Source organism: Urocitellus parryii, chromosome 4 (assembly GCF_045843805.1).
Source record: "Urocitellus parryii isolate mUroPar1 chromosome 4, mUroPar1.hap1, whole genome shotgun sequence".
In the NCBI taxonomy this organism is placed as follows: Eukaryota; Metazoa; Chordata; class Mammalia; order Rodentia; family Sciuridae; genus Urocitellus; species Urocitellus parryii.
In genome coordinates, this window is record NC_135534.1 from 20247471 (window position 1) to 20269841 (window position 22371).

Sequence of the window (22371 nt, forward strand, 5' to 3'; positions counted from 1 at the left end):
AACCACGCCCCCGGCACAAAAAGGACGAGGGCGGGAACATTTCAGGAAGTTGGGGCGTGTTCTGTGGCCCGAGTTTGGTCTTAGGGTCGGAGCAGCAGATTCGCTCCGGTGGCGTGGTTGGAGTTGACTCGACCAAGAGAAAGGATTTGCGGGAGACGTTCGCCATTAGTGACGAAAAGGCGTTAAAAGGGACGGTATTAATCTCCCGCTGCGGCTCCTGCCCATTCCCTTCTTCGGCCTTTTCCTCTAGGAAATGAATGTGCTGCCGCAACTTGAGAGCCCAGTGACTCGGCAGGAGAAGATGGCGACCGTGTGGGATGAAGCTGAGGTGGGTGCCTGGAGAGGTAGGGGTCGCGGAACTGGCTCCAGCGGGGACATGTCCTTGTCAGGAGGGGAGGAGGTGGCTGGGGGTCAGGCCTGATCCGAGGATGGGGCCGGGGCCGCTTGGAAAGTGGCAGTGGTCCTGACTCCGTCCTGGAATCAGGAGGCTCGGGGATCGCGGGATGCCCCCCGTGAGTAAAAGTAAATAAGTAAATAACGTCGGTTGTTTTTTCTTGAAACAGCAAGATGGAATTGGAGAGGAGGTGCTTAAGATGTCCACGGAAGAGATCATCCAGCGCACACGGCTTCTAGACAGCGAGATCAAGGTGGGCGCTGGGCCCCGGTGCTGCCAGTGGCCCTGTGCCCTTCTGCTCCTTCCTCGCCTCGCTGGAGGAGACATGGGGCCTGTGGTTTTCTCCTGGGACCAGGAAAAGAAAAAGAAAACTAAGCCTTAAAAAGGACAAGAGGAGGGACTGGGAGGTGGGAAACAGGCCTGAGATAAGAAGTTAGCAAACTGCCTTTTCCAATGAAGTCTTTATTCCTCTCAAAGATCGTCCTTTTAGTAAATCCCCATTTTACAGGTGGGGAAACTGAGGCTCAGAGATTTTTTTTTTTCTTCCTACCACCACTGTGGCAGCCCTTTCCAAGAGATAAAACTTAAAACCTATTTGCCAGTTTCAGAGGCCTGCTCTTTTCCCAATACTACATCAGCCTCCCTGGGAGGTTTCCAAACTGACCTCTTGGCTTGACTTCTGTGGAATGTAAATATAGACAGGCTTAGCCTTCAGAAAGCCTTAGATTTGGGTGGAGAGATTCAGGAGGGTCCCCATGGGCAGCCTGGACCTCACCAATTCCAGAGCCTGGTGCAGGCTGAGCCAGGACTGAACATTTGCTTCCATGCATCCTCAACCCAGATCATGAAGAGTGAAGTGTTACGGGTCACCCATGAACTTCAAGCCATGAAAGACAAGATCAAAGAAAACAGTGAGAAAATCAAAGTGAACAAGACCCTGCCATACCTAGTCTCCAATGTTATCGAGGTGTGTGTGTATGTGGAGGGGAAGAGGGGGTCAGTGGGCCATGGAGATAGCTGGGGGTGGGGCCAGGGATAGAATAGGTAGAAATTCCAAGGCCAAATTGCATGTTAGAACTGCATCCCCCAGTCTCCTTTTGTAGATTTGGTCCTATGAAGACCTTGTAAGTCTCAACATGGCTCCTTTTTTATTGATTTTTCTTGCTGGAGTAGATGAGCTTTGTGCAGAGAAGTAGCACCTAAACTCAGATTTTACCAACCTTCTGGCTTATCAACCACCCATTTGCTAAGCTCAGGGCTAGTTTGAGGAGTAAGGTAAGGGCCAGGCAACCCTGTGAGTGTTGGGAATTGACTCAGCTTAGCTCTAGAAGCACTGGGCTCTGGGAAATTCAAGGGTCTGAGCTTTATCCCTTCTCAGCTGCTAGATGTTGATCCCAATGACCAAGAAGAGGATGGTGCCAATATCGACCTGGACTCTCAAAGGAAGGGAAAGTGTGCAGTGATCAAAACCTCCACACGACAGGTAAGGCTGGCTTAAAAATAGAAGAGCAGAGGATTGTGAGGCGTGGGTGTGGGACAGGACTTTGAGGCCTTATCAAGTACAGTAACAGAGACTGCACCTTTAATCTTTCCTATAGACATACTTCCTACCTGTGATTGGGTTGGTGGATGCTGAAAAGCTGAAGCCGGGAGACCTGGTGGTAAGGATTGCCTAAGCTCAAGCAAAGCTTTCCCAGAGTTTTTCCCACTAAGTAGCCCCTCCGCAATTCCAGGTCTGTGTTGCCTCTGAGTCTAGTAGAGCAACCCTGAGAGTCTGAGATCCTGTCTGCTTGCTCTTTGATTCTTTGTTGCCCAGTCCTGTAACTCTCCTTGCACTGTACAGACTGTCACCCAGCCCACTAGGTAGGCCTAGAGATATATCTGAATCTCCCATGCTGTGTCCTCAGGGTGTGAACAAAGACTCCTATCTGATCCTGGAGACTCTGCCTACAGAGTATGACTCACGGGTGAAGGCCATGGAGGTGGATGAGAGGCCCACGGAGCAATACAGTGACATCGGGGGCCTGGACAAGCAGATCCAGGAGGTGAGAGAGACACAGCAGCTGCCAGCAGCCTCACCAGCCTTTTGTGTTTCTCCATCTTGTTGAAAGAATGCATCCCCTTACTGTACATCTCCTCTTCACAGCTGCCTAGGGGTAGGGGTGGAGGGTGCCATGTGATATGTTAGGAGGCCAAGGTCCAGAGAGATCAAGTGACTTAGCCAAGGCCCAGAAAGTTAGAGCTAGAGAGATAGGACTGATACTCGGTCCCCTGTTCTTGGCTCAGGGTCTTTCTACCATATCCTGTGTTCTTAGAGAGGCCAGGGCCAGCCTTGGTGAGGATGAACTTTCTGTGCCTTCTAGTTATGGGGGAAAGAGGGCAGTGTCCCTGAATTGCAAGAGGGGTAGAGATGGGGGTTGAAGTCATTTAAGGGTTGGGCTGTGTGGGATCCCTCAGGGCTTCACTCTCCTCACCCAGGACTTCTTCCTGGCAGCTGGTGGAAGCCATTGTCCTGCCGATGAACCACAAAGAGAAGTTTGAGAACTTGGGGATCCAACCTCCAAAGGGGGTGCTGATGTATGGGCCCCCAGGTACAGGGAAGACACTGCTGGCCCGGGCCTGTGCTGCACAGACCAAGGTGTGTTCTTTGGGAGGGATGAGGAGGTGGTGGGTAGGAGTCCACCCTCTCCCAAATGGGCTCAAGGCCTGATGACCCCCACCCTGCCACCTCCTCTTCAGGCCACCTTCCTCAAGCTAGCTGGCCCCCAGCTGGTACAGATGTTCATTGGAGATGGTGCTAAGCTGGTTCGGGATGCTTTTGCCCTGGCCAAGGAGAAGGCACCATCCATCATCTTTATTGATGAGCTGGATGCCATTGGCACCAAGCGGTAAGGGAGTACTGGGGGTTTCAAAGGGACTCTGTGGCAGACTTCAACCTCCCAATTGCACTAAATTTCATCTTTTTCCCACTCTACCCCTTCCTCCCCTGGGACAGTAGCTACTCTTAATGTGGTTCTGATTTCTAAATTCTCAGCTAAATAACCTGTTTTCTCTTCATAACTGCCAGCATGTTCCTTTCAAAACAAATCTGGTTGTTTTTTGTTTGGTTTTGGCAGTACTTGGGGTTGAACTCAGGGCTTCATGCATGCTAGACAGACACTTTACCACCGAACCACAACCCTAGCCAGAAATGTTTCCTTACTCACATGCATCCATGGTCCCTCACACAGGTCTTATTTAAAACCCTTCCTGCGGGGCTTGGATTGTGGCTCAGCGGTAGAGCACTCACCTAGCACCGGCGGGGCCCAGGTTCGATCCTCAGCACCACATAAAAATAAAGGCATTGTGTTGTGTCCATCTACACCTAAAAAATAAATATTAAGAAAAAAGCAAAACAAAAAAAAACCCTTCCTGGACCACCTCATTGCTCCTTGGCATTAAGTGTTAGACTGAACCATGGCCTTAAGTAAGGTCTCACACGTCTCTGCCTCCCTCTCTTCCTCCTTCACCCTCTTCCTCCCCCATCAGATCCAGACTCCCTCCTCAGTTTTCAGCCCCACTTGTCTTTTCCTGTTTTCCACTTGGGGTTTGCTTAGCTAGTGTGTCTATAGTCTCAGGGATGCTTCTTAGGGATGCCTGCCTGGAATCCCCAAGAGTCCGAGCCCAGGCCAGGCCCCTGCGTTTCTGAGCTCTAGCTTAGTGGGCAGTCAAACATTTCTCTGTGACAGCCTATGCCGTGGCTGTTTTTTGCTGTTTATCTTCAGCCTGGCATCTGATCCCAGAAGTCTCTCCAGGCTCTGAATGTGTAGTCAACAATTAGCGACTCCTTTTATATGTTAGTCTCTAGGCAGGTTTGGTTAGGGTTCTTGTGGGTAGAGGGGAGGGCTCTGCCCAACCTGTGGCCTCACGAGTGTCTTGGCCTCCTGTGCACCCCAGCTTTGACAGTGAGAAAGCCGGGGACCGGGAGGTGCAGAGGACCATGCTGGAGCTTCTAAACCAGCTGGATGGCTTCCAGCCCAATACCCAAGTAAAGGTGAGTGTTTTCATTCTTTCCCAGTGAAGAAAATGAGGTTCAGAGGTAAGTGGCACCTTCTGAGGTCACCCAGCTAATTAATGGTTGAGCTACAATTCAAATTCTGATCTGCCTATGCCTTTAAGGTCCCCTGCTTACACACACTCTGGGTTGCCTTTTACCTTTTATGACTGCTTGTGCCCATCAGTTCAAGTTGCTGCTTCTCCCTTTCCTCAGGTAATTGCAGCCACTAATAGGGTAGACATCCTGGACCCTGCCCTGCTCCGTTCAGGTCGCCTGGACCGCAAGATCGAGTTCCCTATGCCTAATGAGGAGGCCAGGGCCAGAATCATGCAGATTCATTCCCGGAAGATGAACGTCAGGTGAGCAGAGCCGTGAATGGGCAGTAGCAGAGCATCTCTGACTGTCCATTCTCCTCACAGCTGCCTGTGCTGAGCTTCCCTAGCCATCATGACCACCACTGCCTCCTGCAGGCACATGCCAGCTGCCTGAGGTCCAGGCCCTGATTCTGGTTGCTCTGCTCCTAGAATCATCTGCACCTTGCCCTCTCCTGCCCAGGGCATGCTGCAGATGCTTTTTCTCGGGCTCCACGGCCCCACAGATGAGCACAGCTCAACCAGGTCCCAGGGAATCTAGGCAGGGGCCAGATGACCTGTGTTTACTGTTGTAAGACCTTCAGCAGGTGGCAAGACCGCTCTTTTTTTTTTTTTTTTTGGTCTGGTTTTGGTACTGAACTCAGGAACACTTGGCCATTGAGTCACATCCCCAGGCTTATTTTATATTTTATTTAGAGACAAGGTCTCAACTGAGTTGCTTAGCACCTCGCTTTTGCTGAGGCTGGCTTTGAACTCACAATCCTCCTGCCTTAGCCTTTTGAGCCGCTAGGATTACAGGCATGTACCACTGGGCCTGTCTGTGTCTCAGTTTTCTAATTTGGGCCTTGTGGATAGTAACCCTAACTTCATGGCCTTGTGGATAGTAACCCTAACTTCATGGCCTTGTGGGAACGATTCGATGTGACAGTGTCAAGTATAATGTGTGGCACATAAGGATGGTGGTGCTGGGGCTGGGGATGTGGCTCAAGCGGTAGCGCGCTTGCCTGGCATGCGTGCGGCCTGGGTTCGATCCTCAGCACCACATACCAACAAAGATGTTGTGTCCGCCGAGAACTAAAAAATAAATATTAAAAAATTCTCTCTCTCTCTCTCTCTCTCTCTCTCTCTCTTCCTCCCCCCCCCCCTCTTTCTTAAAAAAAAAAAAAAGGATGGTGGTGCTAGCACAGTGCTGGCCGATGCAGGGCTGGCTCTGTGGGGGAATGTAAGGCCGTCTTTTGTCTCCACCCACCTCCTGTACCCCTCCCTCAAGCTGAGTTGGTCCCTAGAAAGCTAGAGCACCAGAGGTCCTAGAAATAACCTGGTTTGACTTGCTCCAGTCCCCTACCTGTCTTGTACTGAGAGGAAAAGAAGGCATTTGCTGTCAGGGATTTGCTGTCACAGGGCCAGTTGCCTTTACTGCTGGGTGGCATGGTGGGACATCTGTCTCCTGTCCCCTCGTGAGTAACTGAGCTCTGTGGTGTGTCTCTCCTCAGTCCTGATGTGAACTACGAGGAGCTGGCCCGCTGCACTGATGACTTCAATGGCGCCCAGTGCAAGGCTGTGTGTGTGGAGGCGGTAAGTGGTGGAGGGGTGAGAGGATGTCTTCAAACCTTCTTGTCCCTTCACTAGACAAGATGGGGTGTTTAGCTGGTGGAGACTGCTGGGGGAAGGGGCTGAGAAGGCCCATGCCTCTGGGAGCAGGGCTAAGGATGTGGGGAGGCACCTTAGTCCATCTGTCTTGGCTGCAGGGCATGATCGCGCTGCGCAGGGGTGCCACCGAGCTCACCCATGAGGACTACATGGAGGGCATCCTGGAGGTTCAGGCCAAGAAGAAAGCCAACCTGCAGTACTATGCCTAGGGGCCCCAGGCCCAACCCTTAGTGCTGCTGGTTAGAGTTTGTAATAAAAGATGGTTTGGCTCACTGCCGCCTGTCTCACCTTCCCTGGGCTCTGGGTAGAAGATATAGGACATACACAGGAGGCCCCTTCCCCACGGGCTGCAGCCTGGGAATCTCTGAGACAACCGAGGGCCCCCAGCCCTTCATCAGGGTGAGCCCCTGGTGCTCTGCATGGCGCCACAGCTGCTGCCTAGTCTTCTGCCTCTCATCTCAGGTCCCAGCACAGCCCTCTTGGTGTGCCCTGCCCTTCCTGTCTGAGCTCTTACAGACTGTGTCCCTCCAATTCCACAAGTCAGGGCCTAAACAGAAGCCAGCCTTTCCCTTTTCCTGCATTTCTGGTGCTCTGGCCCTAGTCCTTATTGCTATCCGTGTAAAGCCAGGTTTGGGGTCCTGGGCCCCTGAGACTTCCCCCTTGTTTGCTGGCTTGTGTGCCTCCTGTTTCTCTACAGGCCCCTCCTGATTTTTCCACAGGTCCAGTAGCTCTTTCAACCCATTTCTTCTGACTGAAAAATGAGCCTTAAGCAATATCCACTCTGGGAGCCTTCCTAAGCCTAAGATTCCATCAGACTGTCCTCTCCTGCCTCCGTCTGCCCCAGACCTTTCAGTTTGCTTAGGATCTTGCTGGGCCTGTCCGACTATAAGCAGCTTCCCAGCTTCCCACCTCTCACTGAGCAAGTACGGTGGCTCCGTGGAGGGCATCCTGGAGGTGCAGGTGTGACCACTTGAGCGCTTGCCCTGGGATGTGTGCTTCATAGGCCTTAATGCATATATTATCTCATCATCAGAATAACCACCAATAGGGCACCCCCACTTTATAGATGCAAATGAAGCGCCCCTGCCTGCCCACTTTTCTTTCTTTCCCTATGTGACCACAGCAAGCTATTGTCTAACTTCCCAGATAGCCATCTCCTTTCCAGCTCTTTTTACCCTCTTGTGTCATCCTCCCCAAGTGTCTGAGTCACCTGGGTATCACCCTCTGCTTGGCCTTCCTGCTGACTTCCTGTCCCCACTGCTCCAGTGGCCCAGCAGCCCAGCCTCTGAAGTGATTTTGTCTTCTGCCTTGAGTTGGCTGTTCCCACTCCTTCATACCCTGTTTCCCTTCTAACTAGACAGGATTCACCCTTGGCCATGAAACCGATTGAGCCCGCAGGCACTATCCTCATCCATTCTTGGTTTCTTCATCTATAAAATGGAGTCCCTTCCTCTGCCTCTCTCAGTGGACTGAGATGATCACATGTATCTGTCTGCTACCTCGAAGGGCTCAATACCACAGCTTGTAGCCAGGGGCACCTGGTGAGCTATGGGTGGGGCCGGAGAGGCAGCTGTGGGTCTATTCCTTGGATCCTTCAGGCCTGGACTAACTATAATTAGGTCCTTGAGACAGTTTTCTTATTGGAGAAGAACAACCAGGTAGAGCAGATATTAAGTCCCTTTTAAATGTTTTGCTGATAGAAATACTAAGCCCTGCATTCCCAGGTAAGCGGGTGCTGACTTAGGTTCCCACTCATCTGCACCAGGCTCCGGCCACCGCACTGGTTCTGGCCAGCAGGCTGCTGTAGGCTGTCCTGTCTGGCTTGGAGAGGAAAGAGGTGGACAGGACTCCTTCCCCCTTCTGCAGTCAGCTGGTGGCACCATGGGAAGCCCTCTGTGCCTGACTTGTTCTTATACTCAGCTCATTCAGAGGAAGGGATGGTTCCAGTAAGGATCCTCTCTTTTTCTCTTTGAAATGAACAATAATTTCAAGTGGGTCAAACTTGGAAATGATTTTGTGGAGTTCCTTCCTTGATTAAATTGTTAAAGAGTGCGGAGGCAGACAGTGAAAAAAATCCTTGCCTTACAGGCTCATAAAATAAAAACAAAAACAGGGCTGGGGCTGGGCTCATCGGCAGAGCGCTCACCTTGAGGCCCTGGGTTCTATCCTCAACACCACATAAAAAATGAATAAATAAAGGTATTAAATCTAACTGTAACTAAAAATAAATATTAAATAAATAAATAAAGAGAACATACTTGAGGGCATTGAGGGGCTAAAGAGGCTCAGGGCCAGGCTTGTGTCAGTGCTCAGCTGTCATTGGGTTAGAAGCCTAACAACAAAACTGAAGAAAATAGGAGCGCCATGAGGGTAACAGACAAGGACATGGCTACAGCCTTAGCAGAAACCCCGGTGTGCAGAACAGAGGCGGCCCTTCTGTGGAGAATATTTATTCATATCTATAGAACAGGTATTTACAGATATAGATGGTACCACAACACGATGGCTGTAGGACCATGAGAGACCCTTTCCACGGCCACTTCTCTAAATATCCACAGTCTAGCGGCAGGATTGGATCCTGGCTGTGGAGTGGGCCAGCTGAGTACCTGGGCGCCAGCCAAGGGAAATAGCTGGGGATTATGGCTTCAGCATTCTCCCAGAGCACATTCCTGAGCGCTGACAATGTGGAGCCTTCGCCATGCCCACCTTACCTCCATGGGCAGAAGAGAAGGGGCCTAGCAGGGAAGGGCAGCCTGGCTCGTTCCTCCCGCCTCAGGCATGTCTGTCAGAGCCTGTGTTGGCAGGAGCATCCCTGAGCTGGACTGGGAGGCCTCTGGCCAGTTGGGGCTGCTTGCTGCCCTGCAGGCTGCTGTTTGGCAGCTGGAGGTGGCAAGAGCTGCCAGCACTGCCAGGGAGCGTTCACCAGGGGAACAGGAGCTAGTCTGGGCAGGCGGCCCTGAAGAAAAGTCCTCCAGCTCCCTGCTCAGTGCTTGGAGGGGTAGGACTGTCAGTGCTGAGTGGGGTTGGGGGCTACAGGAAAACCTGCCTCCCCTTTCTTTGGCTGTCGAGGTGGCAAAGGCAAGGCCAGGAAAACGGACACAGCAGAGAGAAGCTACCCCAGCTTAGGCCCCTAGGCTTCTTAGGGCTGGGGTGCACGAGCACAGGGTTGCCCCCTCAAGCCAGAGGCCCAGGAGGCCCCAGCAGAGGCAGTATAGCTTTGGGGTTCCTCGCAGCCTGGGCTCCTTGGGCTGCTCTCACTCCTTTTGGGGTCCTGGCAGGGCAAGCCCTCTGCTATTCCTCACTGTTCACTCCAGCTGGTGCAAGACGACAGGGTGGCAGGGAGAGGAGGCTGCAGCAGGGCTGGGGCAGGTGCAATGCCGGGCCCTGGGCCCTGCGCACGGAGATCACAATGTTGGCCTCACGCACACACCTCTGACCACATGTGCACACCACACGCACCCTCCTGTCTGGTCAGAGGCTGGTTCTCTCAAGCACTCGCCTTCTCTGCTTCACACACAAGGTCACAGAGTGAATCCGAGTCTCTTATTGCTGATTGGGGTAGGGCACCAGCGGAGGTTACTCGACGCAGAGCGAGAGCAGCGCCATCACCGTGATGCCAGAGCATAGCAGGAGCACCTGCTGTAGGGAGCGCCTGTGGGGAGAGCAGCTGGCTCGTGGGCAGCACAGAGCGGGCAGCAGAGGCCAGAAGCCCCCCACCCTGCGGCCCCACTGTGACTGCCAACAGTGGGTCACTCACCAAGGGTCATCTTCCTCCAAGAGATCAGGCAACACGTTCACCAAAGCGATATAGAGAAAGCCACCAGAGGTAAAGGGCAGGATCCAGGCCACCGTTTCCTCTGCAGGCGAAGAAGATGCCTGACTGCTGAGCCCAGGGGACTCATCTCCCATCCCTCCCACAGGCTGTGGAGGGAAGATGAGAGAGACCCCAGCCCCATGCCTGCAAACCCATGGCTGGCCCTCTGTCAACCACCACCACCCTCCAAGCCCATACCTACTCCCTTGGGAGACTGTGTACAGATGGCAAAGCAGGCGCCCAGAAGGCCCCCCAGTGCTGTTGAGAGCTGCAGCTTGGCTGCGCTCCATCGGTCAAAGCCGGCCCGGAGCAAGATGGCAAAGTCGCCCACCTGGGGGGAGGAGCAGATGTTTGCCATGGGCCTCAGCTGGGCCAGATCACCTGAGTGCCTCAGGTTCGGACATGCACACCCAGTCCCCTGCTCCCAGGGCAAATCCTGAGGAGGCTGCAGTCTGCCTACCAGTGCAGGGCAGCCTACCAGTGCCTACCACCCCAAAGCCTTTCCCAAGCTCCAAGCCCCTGCTGAGCAAGGGAACCCTTCAGACTTAGCCCTTGAGGTAACCCTCTGGGCACTCACCTCGTGGGGGATCTCATGCAAGAGGATGGCCATGGTGGTCAGGAGCCCGATCTGCAGGGAGGGGAGGGTCTGCAGGGTCTGTGCTGAGGGTCTTGGTACCCCTCATGCCCACCCACTTTACGAATGTTTGCTTTAGTCTGGGCAAATGCTACTGGAAAGACAACAGTGACTAAAAGCAACAAGGAGTCTGCCTCTTGAAGCTAACGGTCTAGGGGGAGAGACAAGGACTGCACACATGACACCTGTGTGGCCCCTCCCAGAGCAGCTCCGTGAGGGAGAGGGTGGACCAGGTGCTATGGGGCTGGGAGGACAGGGACCAAAGTGGACTGAGGAGCCGGCAGCAAAGGCCTCTTTGAGAAAGTACATCTAAGCCAAGGCCTTAAAGATGAGGAGTCAGCTAAAAGGGAGGAAGAACATTTCAGACAGAGGGCAGTGTGAAGTGGGAAGAGTTAGGCCAGTTCAAGAGTAGGCAGATGAGCACGGAGGCCAGATCACACAGGGAGGAAGTAAAGGAAGAAGCACCTAGAAGCAGGCAGTGGCCAAGCCTAGCAGCTTGATAGAGGCACCCCAACAAGGAGTGTGGGCAACAAGAACACAGTAGGGGCTCATGAGTGAAGGCGCTGGGAGATGAGGAGGCGGCCATGGCTACATCCATGAGAGCCACAGTGAAATTGGAGCTCAGATGAAGGTACTGATAATGGAAAGCGCAAGGAGACAGACCTGGCATATTTTGGAGGTGGAACCACACTGCTACCATTATCCCCCTCAAGCCAGAAATGCATGAGACCTGCTGCCAAGCCTCAACTCACCTTCTTGCTCACAAGGAAGCTGGCAGCCACGGCCAGCCCGTGCGTGAAGTTGTCTATGGTGTTGGCCAGCAGGTTGAGATAGCCACTGACCTGGGTGAGGGGAGAGAAAGCCGGGCTGAGCCAGGCAGGAGGGCTGAGCTGGGCTGGCCACTCAGCTTTGTGGCTGTAGGAAGGGGGCCCGGAGTGGGCCACTCACTTTGAGGTTCCGGACCACGGCTCTCAGGCCGGGCTCTGCAGCCGGCTGGGCCAGACAGTGGCCTCCATTGAGCGCGGCAGCAGTGGGGTCTTTGCTGGGGGCCTACAGCCAGGAGGAGAAAGAGGTGATATTAGATGCCCCCCACTCAGGGCAGACAGAGGGGAGAGTAAGATGGAGAAGAGACAGGGAATAACTCTTATCTGGCTAGGCTTCTCGGCCATTTGATCCATTAGGTGCCCCAAAATCAGCCAACCCTCACTCCCACCCGCCTGTCACTACCAGCACAAGCTAGGGCAGGGGTTGATGCTGGCACTCCCCAGATCTTCCCAAGGTTGGTCCAGCCTCCCTCCCCAGATCTTCTCAAAGAGGGCCAGGAGACCACTATTTTGAAGGACTTAACTCAGAGTTTGGTCCAGGCCCTGAGCACCACCCCAGAACAGGCTGGCATATCCAGGCTCTGGGATTCAGGGCTCACCTGGTTGGCCCCCTCCTTCTTGCTGTCCAGGAACATCTTCTCCAACGCGAGGAAGGTCAGGAAGCCAGCGATGACCCATAGTCCTAGTTGCTGTTGCTGCTGCAGGCTCTGGCCCTCACCACCTGCCGGGGGAGCACAGGCCATGCCAAGGCCAGCACCATCAGAGGGGGTCATTTGGAATGGGGCCTAGTCTGGGACAGTGACAGGGTCCGAAGACTAACTGGCCAGGCAACTGGTCTCAGGACTCCCATAGATGCCAGGGTACTGGGACCAGGGCAATGACCTTCCCTCTCGGGCAAGTTTCTTGCCAAATCCCTCTCCCAGTCACTCTTACAGCAGGCAGGGCCTAGACCAACACTGGACATTGGCACCAGCTCCCTGCTCCTGCCCTCTTGCCCCCAGCCTGTGGCCTCACTCACCAGGGCTGGAGCTGCATGTGTAGGCCCATGCCTCGGGCAGCAGGTGCAGAAACACATTGCCTAAGAGTCCCCCCAGGGCAAAACTGAGTAGTTGCTTCAGGCGCCGGGCCCCAGCTACAAGACAGAGACACGAGGTTCTGAGGCCGAGCCACTGGCCTGACCTCTGTTTGCTCAGCTCACTGGGCTTTCTGTTGTCTTGGCCAGACTGCAAGCTTCAGGAAGCCTGGCTATGGGCTGCTGTTCTGACAGGCACAGCAAAAGGCTGGGTGCGCAGCAGAGACACTGCGATCTGCTGGCCTACTATGAGTCAATAGTGCATCATGGTTGCAAGGCTGGGCTTTGGAGCCTGATAGGTCCCAGCTCCCCAACCTAACACCAGGTGTCCTTCAGAGAACTTCTGAGACACAGTTTCCATGTCTGTAAATTGAATCTTGTGGTAATTAAAATGACAAATGCTTATTAAGTGGAAATTTCTTCTGTGCTGACACTCTTTCATAAGAGTTGCAGACTTGGGAACTTTTGCAGACTTGCAGCATCCAGATTTGGAAGGGCCCTACAGGAACCACATTCAAGTCCTTGGTTTGATAGAGCAACTGAGGCCTAGAGGACAGAGGCAGGTGGATAGTGGGGTGGCATCCCCAGGAAAGCTGCTATTCTAGAAGCTGTGAAACCTTGGGCTGGTCAGAGAACCTCTCTGTGCCTGTGAAATGGAACTCATAATCCAAGTGCTCCCTATGTTGACCTTGGATGAGCTGATACATGGGCATGACAGGGCCCCACAAGGATTCTGTTCACAGGTGTAGTGCCAACCCCCAGCCCAGAACCTGGCACAGAGTTCTGGAACCATCTGGTAAATAAACTGTTCCTGAGCTTAGCAAGAAGCACAAACCTAATGGGTGCTCTTTTCTAACAGTCTCCTAGGGCCCCAGTCCTGCCCTAAGAGGTCACTCTTGGGGTGCTTTTTTGTTTTGTTTTGTTTGGTGTCACTGGGGCTTGAACCCAAGGACACTCTACCACTGAGCTACATCCTAGTTCTTTTTAAATTTTTTAATTATTGCCAAGGCTGGCCTTGAATTTGTGATCCTCCTGCCTTAGCCTTCTCAGTAGCTGGGATTACAAGTGTGTGTCACTGCACCCAGCTAGGTCACACTCTTGGGCTAGGAAATAGGCACCTGCATTTTTTTTTTTTTTTTTTTTTTTTTAGGGAGGAGGAGAGAATTTTAATATTTATTTATTTATTTTTTAGTTTTCAGCGGACGCAACATCTTTGTTTTGTATGTGGTTCTGAGGATCGAACTTGGGCCGCACGCATGCCAGGCGAGCGAGCTACCGCTTGAGCCACATCCCCAGCCCATCACCTGCATTTTTAGTAGCTTCCCATATAATCTTTTAATTTTTTTTTAATAGGGGATTGAACCCAGGGCCTTTGTGCATGGTAGGCAAATGTTCTATTACTACCACTGAGCTGCATCCCCAGTCCTTTTTATCTTTTATTTTTATTTATTTATTTTAGTTTTAGATGGACAGAATACCTTTATTTTATTTATTTATTTATTTATTTATTTATTTATTTATTTATTTATTTTTATGTGGTGCTGAGGATCGAACCCAGGGTCTCTTGCATGCTAGGCAAGCGCTGTACCACTGAGCCACAACGCCAGCCCATTATCTTTTATTTTGAGTCAGGGTCTCACTAAGTTGCTCAGGCTGATCCTCCTGTCTCAGCCTCCCAATTAGCATGACAAGGTCTGTGCCATGTAACCTTTTAATTTTTTAATTATAACATGTTATCTGTGAACAGGCAGGCAGTGCATATGGAACAAAAGTGTAGTTCAGCGAAAGCCCCCCATCCACGCCTGGCCTCATCTCCCAGGTCCCTTCCTGGAGGCAGGCCCTGCATCAGCCTCTTGCATATTCCTGGGAAAGGCAGTTGCTGGCCTAGAACTCTTCCACACCATGAGCTGAGACTGAAGGGAGAGGTGACACTTCTCTCACCACTGCATCCCAAGGTTCAGCATGAGTCATGTGAACACCCAGCCCTTTCCCCACACTAGCCAATCTGAGTGCTCTATGTGTGACAGTTCATTTACTCTTCATGGTTGAAACAAATACTATTATCCTCATTTTGGGGAAGTTGCTGGAGATCAAACTCAACTACTGAGCCACATCTCCAGCCCCATTACCCCCATTTTTAAGATTGGAAGACTGAGGCAGGCGGAAGTGAAGTAAATTGCCCTGTACTATTTAGCTGGTAAGTGGCAGAGCCAGGACTTAAGCCCAGGTAGCCTGGCAGCCATATTTCCAACCACTGTTCACATTGAGTCTAGTAAATGTTTGCTGACTGAAATAATAAACAGATGCCTGGATGAATGAACAAGTGAACACAGCACCCTGTGCCCAGAGGACTGAGGTGACCCTGCCCTCCATCTCAGTCACACTGTGACCTAGTACCTGAGACCAGGGGTCTTCCAAGAAGAGCAGCAGCACATTTCCCACATGCTGGCTGCCCACTGGTGCCCCTGGAGGGTCACCCACCTTCTGAGCGAAGCATGGTCCCCATCTCCAGGGGAATAACAAGCAATGGGAAGACCCCACTGAGTCCCACCATGAGTGAGCCCAGGAGGGAGCAGATCCAGGTGTCTAGCCTCTCTGTGCTCAGCAGGGTCCCCCAGGACTCGCTTTCGTTGTTGTCCAGGCGACAGGCTGCTGCAGCTCCCCAGCTCCGGGGGGCTGGCTGGGACCCCCCAGCCCTTCCCAGGAGCTCTAGGGCAAGGGCAGTGACGAAGAGGAGCCTTTGGCCCTCCATGCCACAGCCAGAGTAGGGACATCCAAGCATGCCGCGTGCTGAAAAATACAAAGCCATTTACATGAGTTGCCACCTGCTTAGGAAACGTGGCATCTCCCTCCTCCTGCCCCCTTAATGGCCATGGCATCCACCTTCTTGCTGGCTCTACCAAAGGCATCGGAGGATCCCTTTGGTCAGAGCAAAGGGGCTCTCTCTTCATACTTCCTCTCCTAAGGACCACACATTTTTTCCTTCTGAGCTGATTCCAAACTGTGTGTCAGCACGTCCGCCTGAGGCTAAACTTTCCCTAATGACTGGGTGAGGTGCTGGCTGGGCTCCCTTCAGCCACCGGCAGGCCCAGCCCAGCCGGGTGTCTCTGGCTGCCAGGAGAGGTTTTGCAGTCAGGATGTGCGTTGGTAAGGACACTCCAGGAACTGAGGCCAGCACTGTCTAGGTTGATGGGATGGCACTGGGGGCTCAGGTGGAGGATCAGAGCAGAGGAACTAGAGAGAGCCAACACAGCCTCTTCCTAGGAAATGAACCCAGTGTTCCTGGGGCACAGGGACAGACAGGAGGTGGGACTAAAGGATGCTTTAGTCAGGAGATGCACAGATGACGGGCACTGGCTGTGGAGACTGGTTAACTTGGTGCTCTGCACTTTCAGCTGTCTGACTATGGGCAATTCTTGAAGCCCCCTCTGAGCCTCAGCATCCTCATTCATGGGATGGAGCTAGATCCTGCCTCCCTCACAGAATTGTGAAGACCAGACCAGCTTGATAATGCAGGTGGATTCTTGGCAGGAGGCAGCACAGGGGCCCTCCTTATACTGGGGGAGGAATGTGCCCTGCTGGAGGATCACAGGATGGGGATGTGAGTCAACCAATGGAAAAGTTCAATCTGGAAACTCAGGCATGAGATTTAATGTGGTCTGCCCTGCCTCATGCTGGCTGTGACCTTGGGTTGCCTCAGTTTCCTCATCAGCTGATGGAAGTGGGAGGGAGATAAAGCAGCTGCTTCTGGATGGTGGGAAAGATGCCCACCTGGGATCTCCTGGTCTTAACTAACCTAGACCCCCGTGGAAGCAGCTGTGCTCCACTGGGACCAAGACAGGACTGGCCCAGGCCAAGTCCTTGCCAGGTCATATAGAAGGGCAAGGACCACAGATTGGGAGAGTGGCAGGGGCTCCAGGGAGAGTTCATCAGAGAAGAGAGGGAAAAGAGCCAGAGGCAGGGGGTCAAGAGAGCCGGAGTGGGTGGTGGCGGAGACAGCGCCCAGGAGGGCAGCGAGGGAGAGATGGGGGCCAAGTGTGGGACGACAAGGGAACAAGAGTCCAAGACGGGCAAGTTCAACTCCCAGGTTCTGGGAGAGGGGCCCATGTTTGACCGGGACCAGAGGGACGGGTCAGGGGATCAGCCGGGTCCTTCCCCCGCGGACGGAGCCCTGAGGGTCCGGAGGTCACTCACCGTGCGGCGGCGGCGGTGGCGGCGGCGGCGGCAGCTGCGGCGCTCCGGGCGGGCCCGGCCATCCAGCTGCGATGCCGTGCCCCGCCCCGGCTCTGCCCCGCCCGACCCCGCCGCCCGGCCCCCGGCCCGGAGCCGCCCCCGGCGCGCGGCCACGTCACACGAGGCCGTCCGGAACCCGACGCGCCGCGCTTCGCGGGGCCAGAGGGAGTAGCGGCGGGGGGCGCTTCCGCCGCGTGGCCATGGGGGACCGGCGCGGACAGTGCACTTCCGTTCGGGCCGGACGACGGGGCGGCAGGGAGGGCCGGGCGGAAGTGGGAGCTCCACGGTACCGCGACGAACCAAGTTGGGCATGGGCGAGGGTGGCGGCCCCGCGGGGACTGCGATCGAGTGGCCGCAGGGCTTGCCGGCGGGGCCGCTGCTTCCTCTCCAGTGATGCAGTCCCGCCCGTGACCGCACGGGGGCGCACTCGACTGCCAGATCGCGCTGCCCGGGCCGGGCCTGGGGCGGGGATGGGAGGATGGTGGATGGCTGTGGCTCTCCTGCTGTGAGTCAGCCGAGCCTGGCTCCTCCATGAACAAGGGAAAGGGGAAGTGCCTGCCGCAGGGAGGGGCCTGGCCCCGGGAACCTCAGAAGAGGGAATTTTATTCTTACTCATCGAATTATTTTTATGCTTTGGTTTTTCACTGGGAACCTCAGGCCACTGTCTCCAGGACTTGTAACCCTTTGGGGTCCAATGCATAGTGGCTTCTCAGAAGTCCAAACCTACGGGGCAAGGACTCTGCTCCCTTCACCTAGCAGCCGCTAGACCTGAACTCTGAAGTCTTGTATAGCAATTATTATAGTAATTATTACAGTAACTAAGATTTACTGAACATCTACTCCGTGCCATTCTCTCTGCACTGCCTCACCCAATTCTCATTTGATCCTCGAGGTGGGTACTGTTAGCTTAAGGTAACACAGTGGCACTGATGGCAGAGCCAGAATTGAAACTTGGGTGTCCGTCAACCCAGAGCATGTAATAGCACGTCTAACTTCTCAGCCTGAACAGCAGTGCGAGTGTGGTCTGGCTGTTCCACTTTGCATCTTTCTCTGGGCATAAGAGAAAGCATGGGAGAGTATTCAGGAAGGGGGATGTGGGTACTGCATTTTTTCAGAGATTGTGACAAAGTTGGGGTCTCTTGAGTCTCAACCTCATTAGCCTCCCATGGGATCTCTCAGCCTCCCTATTTGTTGTTCCCCACTTTTTTCTCTGCTGAGGGACTCTGAGGGCACACTCAACTCCCATGAGTTGGCATCTGATGCCTGTCCTACTTCATACTTTTAATGTCTGCCCTTCCCAGACCCCCAGCTTCTTCCAGGTGGGCAGCTTGTCCTCTGTAAGTTCCCTGTCTACCCCTCCCAGGCCTGTAGCTCTGCCAGGACATCCTCCTGAGTTCTGAAATGGAAGCCCGGATTAGATTCTTGAGAAGAGGAGAAGACACTCAGTGATGCTGCCCTGGGACCTCTAAGATGCCCCTCTATGCAAATCACTCCGTCCTATGCAAAGCACTTCACAATATGCAAATGATTTCACAATAACACTGTCAGCATTCCTGCCTCTGGGGGCTGAGGGTTTCTGGTCATCAGGCAAGGGAGTGGGCAAGACCCCCCCAGAAATGCCACTTGCTGCCTACTCACTACCCTTTCCTGGGACCTCCACCATCAGACTCCCTAATGGGTTAGAGACAAGCACGAGAATCAGGTGAAAAAATACAGTTGGCAGACCCGACCCGTGTGCACTGTTTAAAATACTGACTTGGACATGGAAACTCAAGAAGTTGACCTCACAGAAGTAGAGAGAGTGGACTAGAGGTCCCTAGAGACTAAGTAGTTGAGGCTGACTAGGATCCCAAGTTCAAGGCCAGTCTCAGCAATTTAATTAAAAAAAATTATTTAGAGAAAAACTTAAAAATATTATAAAAGGACTGGGGGCATAACTGGTAAAGTGCCCCTGGGTTCAATCCCCAGTACCAAAATATAAGTAATAATAACAGAGAAATTATGTTTAAATATGTATATGATCCACTTTTATGTAACTGTGTAAAATGGGAAAAGGGAGAGAGGCACAGATAAAGGGAGATACTAAACTACAGTCAGAAGAAGTTCTAATGTTCTACACATAGCTGGCTGTTGTGTACAGTTTTTTAATATTTTATCAAGACAGAGTCTAGTTATGTTGCTCAGATTGGTCTTAAACTCCTGGGTTCAAGCAATCCTCTTGACCAGGCCTGCCTAGTAGCTGGGACTAAAGGTGTGCCCCACTGTACCCTGATGATGATGATGATGATGATGATGATGATGATTTTGTGGTACTGGGGATTGAACCCAGGGCCTTGCATATGCTAGGGAAATGATTTACCATTGAGCTACATTCCTAGCCCTTTTTATTTTTTGTTTTGAGACAGGGTCTCACTAAATTGCTTTGGGCCTCACTAAGTAGTTGAGGCTGACTATGAACTTGGGATCCTCCTGCCTCAGTCTCCCAAATCACTGGGATTACAGGCATGTGCCACCATGCTTAGAAAATTTGTTTTATATTTTGGTACTGGGGATTGAACCTAAGGGTGCTTTACTACTGAACTCCATTTTGTTTTTTTGGTTTTTTTGTGTTTTTTTAATATTTTTTATTTTTGAGGCAGAGTCTCACAACATTGCTGAGACTGGCCTCAAACTTGTAATCCTCCTGCCTCAGCTTCCTGAGTCACTGGGATTACAAGATGCACCACCACACCCAGCCAGAAATGATAATTTAAAAAAAAAATATTTATTTTTTAGTTATAGGTGGACACGATGTCTTTATTTTGCTTTATGTGATGCTGAGGATTGAACCCAGTGCCTCGCGCATGCTAGGCGAGTGCTCTACCTCTGAGCCACAACCCCAGCCCATGATGAATGTTTAAGGAGCTGGAAATGCTAATTACCTTGATTTTATCATTGCACATTGTATACATATATTGAATTATCATAGCATATCCCATAAATATGTATAATTATTATGTGTCAATTTAAGAAAAAGCACCAGGGACAGTAGTAAAGTGCTTACCTAGCATGCCCAAGATCCTAAGTTCAATCCCCAGCATCACAAAAAGCAAGAGTACACCGAATTGGATCTGCCAGGGGCTTCCAGGTATATAAGTGAGAAAAGTGGGAAATAAGCAGAAATGCTTATATAACATGATCCACTCTTTTAAAATAGTGGTGAGGGCTGGGGCCGTAGCTCAGTGGTAGAGTGCCTGCCTCACACATGTGAGGCACAGGGTTTGATCCTCAGCACCACATAAAAATAAATAAATAAATAGATAGACAGATAGATATTGTGTCCATCTACAACTAAAAAAAAATTTTGTTAAATAAAATAATGGTGAAACTTCATATGTATACATGATTACAAGTATTGGTATATGTAAGTTCATGTGTCATCCCCCCATCATGAATTTCATGGAAGGAAAACTGTTAAAGGAAAACCATGTCTAGCTAGGTTCAGTGGTGAGCACCTGTAATCCCAGCTACTCAGGAGGCTGAGGAAGGAGGATCCCAAGTTCAAGGCCAGCCTCAGCAATTTAATTAAAAAAAATTATTTAGAGAAAAACTTAAAAATATTATAAAAGGACTGGGGGCATAACTGGTAAAGTGCCCCTGGGTTCAATCCCCAGTACCAAAATATAAGTAATAATAATAGAGAAATTATGTTTAAATATGTATATGATCCACTTTTATGTAACTGTGTAAAATTTTATGCATATAAAATCTCATAATTTCTCACTACATATAAAATCTCGCTATATATAAAAATTGTATCTCTGTCTCTAGTGAAACTAGGTCCCTCTCTCTCACTCTGCACAAAAGTTGACTCAAGCTGATACAGTGGCTTACACCTATAATCCCTGTGACTTGGGAGGCTGAGGTAGGAGGATCCCAAGTTTGATGCCAGCCTGGGTGATTTACAATACTTTCTCAAAATAAGAAATAAAAAAAGGTAGGGATGGGCTGGGGATGTGGCTCAGGTAGCGTGCTCACCTGGCATGTGTGCGGCCTGGGTTCGATCCTCAGTGCCACATACAAAGATGTTGTGTCCACCGAAAACTAAAAAAATAAATATTAAAATTCCCCCCCCCTCTCTCTCTCTCAAAAAAATTAAAAAATAAAAATAAAAAAAAGAGGTAAGGATGTGACTCAGTGGCAGAGTGCCCCAGTACCAGGAAAAAGAGAAAAAATACAAAAAAAAAAGTCAACTCAGAGTGGATCATGAAAGATCTAGGAATTAAGTCAGAAAGTTTGCAACTGCATAGGGCACTACTATACATCTAAGTGAAGTCAATGATTTCCTCAAGAGAACTCTTACAACTCAGGAAATGATACCAAGGCTGAATAAATGGGATGGCAGCAAATTAAAAAGCTTCTACACAGTAAAAAGAGCAAGTGTGAAGAGAGTCCACAAAATGGGAGAAGCCCGGGGTGTTGGTGCACACCTGTAATCCTAGAGCTCCGGAGGTTGAGGCAGGAGCATCACCTTGGAAATTTAGCAAGGCCCTTAGTGAGACCCCACCTCAAAATAGAAACATTGAAAAGGGCTGGGGATGTAGCTCAGTGGTAAAGCGCCCCTGGGTTAAATCCCCAGTACCAAAACAAAGCACAAAATAAAACAAAAAACTGAGAAAATCTTTGCCAGCTCCAATTCCAACAGAGGATTAATATCCAGAATAAAGAACTCAAAAAACTTAGCACCAAAAAAACCCCAAATAGCCCAATCAATAAATGGGCAAATGAACTAAACAGCCATGTCTCAAAAGTTTTGTTTTTGTTTGTGGTACTGGGAATTGAACCCAGGGGGCCCTATCACCAAGCTGCATCCTAGCCTTTTCTTTTTTAATATCTATTTTTGTTTACTTATTTTTACGTGATGCTGAGATCCAACCCAGTGCCTCACCCATGCTAGGCAAGTGCTCTACCACTGAGCTACAGCCCCCGCCCCAGCCTGTTTTATCTTTTTTTGGGGGGAGGTACCAGGGATTGAACTCAGGGATACTCAACCACTGAGCCACATCCTCAGCCCTATTTTGTATTTTATTTAGAGACAGGGCCTCACTGAGTTGCTTAGCACCTCACTGTTGCTGAGGCTGGCTTTGAACTTGAACTTTGAACTTCGGAGCCTCTAGGTTTATAGGTGTGTGCCACCATGCCCAGCATGTTTTATCTTTTATTTTGAGACAGGGTCTCACTAAGTTGTACAATCTGGACTCAAACTTGAAATCCTCCGGCCTCAGCTTCCCAGGTAGCTGGGATTACAGATGTGCACCACCAGGCTAGGCTCAAAAGAAGAAATTCAAATGATAATAAAAATGTGAAAAAATACTCAACGTCTTTAGCAATCAGGGAAATGCAAATCAAAACCACACTGAGATTTCAGGATTGGGGGCTATAGCTCAGTTGGTAGAGTGCTTGCCTCAAATGTGCAAGGCTCTGGGTTCAATCTCCAGCACCACACACACACACACACACACACACACACACACACACACAAACACACAAAGTACACTGAGATTTCATTTCACTCCAGTTTTAATGGTAGCCACCAAGAAGACATGTAATACTAAATGCTGACAAGAATGTGGATTAAGAGGA

General features: G+C 51.3%; 2 protein-coding genes across 10 annotated transcripts; one reads left to right on the top strand and one right to left on the bottom strand.

Annotated features, from left to right (window-relative positions):
• Positions 1-12: 12 nt before the first annotated feature.
• Psmc3 (proteasome 26S subunit, ATPase 3) lies at positions 13-6448 on the top strand. Of its 2 annotated transcripts, none has more exons than XM_026399064.2 (12): positions 13-328; positions 564-647; positions 1236-1361; positions 1773-1877; positions 1993-2055; positions 2302-2439; positions 2889-3032; positions 3134-3282; positions 4331-4427; positions 4644-4789; positions 6016-6097; positions 6271-6448. In XM_026399064.2, exons 1-12 carry the CDS (start codon positions 254-256, stop codon positions 6379-6381), a joined length of 1320 nt encoding a protein of 439 aa, XP_026254849.1. In that variant the 5' UTR covers positions 13-253; the 3' UTR covers positions 6382-6448. The 2 variants fall into 2 exon arrangements, with proteins under 2 accessions (XP_026254849.1, XP_026254850.1); XM_026399065.1 differs by having other exon boundaries at positions 278-344.
• Slc39a13 (solute carrier family 39 member 13) lies at positions 660-16787 on the bottom strand. 8 transcript variants are annotated; one of them, XM_077798090.1, is made up of 10 exons: positions 16711-16787; positions 14998-15306; positions 12463-12576; positions 12044-12165; positions 11569-11670; positions 11373-11462; positions 10564-10632; positions 10189-10317; positions 9930-10029; positions 660-739 (listed from the first exon to the last, which is right to left on the bottom strand). In XM_077798090.1, exons 2-9 carry the CDS (start codon positions 15296-15298, stop codon positions 9967-9969), a joined length of 990 nt encoding a protein of 329 aa, XP_077654216.1. In that variant the 5' UTR covers positions 15299-15306; positions 16711-16787; the 3' UTR covers positions 660-739; positions 9930-9966. The 8 variants fall into 8 exon arrangements, with proteins under 8 accessions (XP_077654216.1, XP_077654212.1, XP_026254852.1 ...); XM_077798086.1 differs by lacking the exon at positions 660-739 and adding an exon at positions 9449-9824 and having other exon boundaries at positions 10185-10317; positions 15068-15306; XM_026399067.2 differs by lacking the exon at positions 660-739 and adding an exon at positions 9449-9824 and having other exon boundaries at positions 10185-10317; positions 10564-10614.
• Positions 16788-22371: the final 5584 nt, after the last annotated feature.

What these genes read in the sequence shown, in the direction of transcription:
- Psmc3 (XM_026399064.2), top strand. Translation starts at nt 254, where the DNA reads ATGAATGTGCTGCCGCAACTTGAGAGCCCAGTGACTCGGCAGGAGAAG. An exon ending in TCCCGGAAGATGAACGTCAG is followed by an intron (nt 4,790 to 6,015) that starts GTGAGCAGAGCC and finishes GTCTCTCCTCAG; the next exon opens with TCCTGATGTGAACTACGAGG. An exon ending in AGGCTGTGTGTGTGGAGGCG is followed by an intron (nt 6,098 to 6,270) that starts GTAAGTGGTGGA and finishes TCTTGGCTGCAG; the next exon opens with GGCATGATCGCGCTGCGCAG.
- Slc39a13 (XM_077798086.1), bottom strand. Translation starts at nt 16,772, where the DNA reads ATGGCCGGGCCCGCCCGGAGCGCCGCAGCTGCCGCCGCCGCCGCCACC. An exon ending in CCCTCCTGGGCTCACTCATG is followed by an intron (nt 12,577 to 15,067) that starts GTGGGACTCAGT and finishes TCTGTCTTGTAG; the next exon opens with CTGGGGCCCGGCGCCTGAAG. An exon ending in GCTTCCTTGTGAGCAAGAAG is followed by an intron (nt 10,633 to 11,372) that starts GTGAGTTGAGGC and finishes CAGACCCTGCAG; the next exon opens with ACCCTCCCCTCCCTGCAGAT.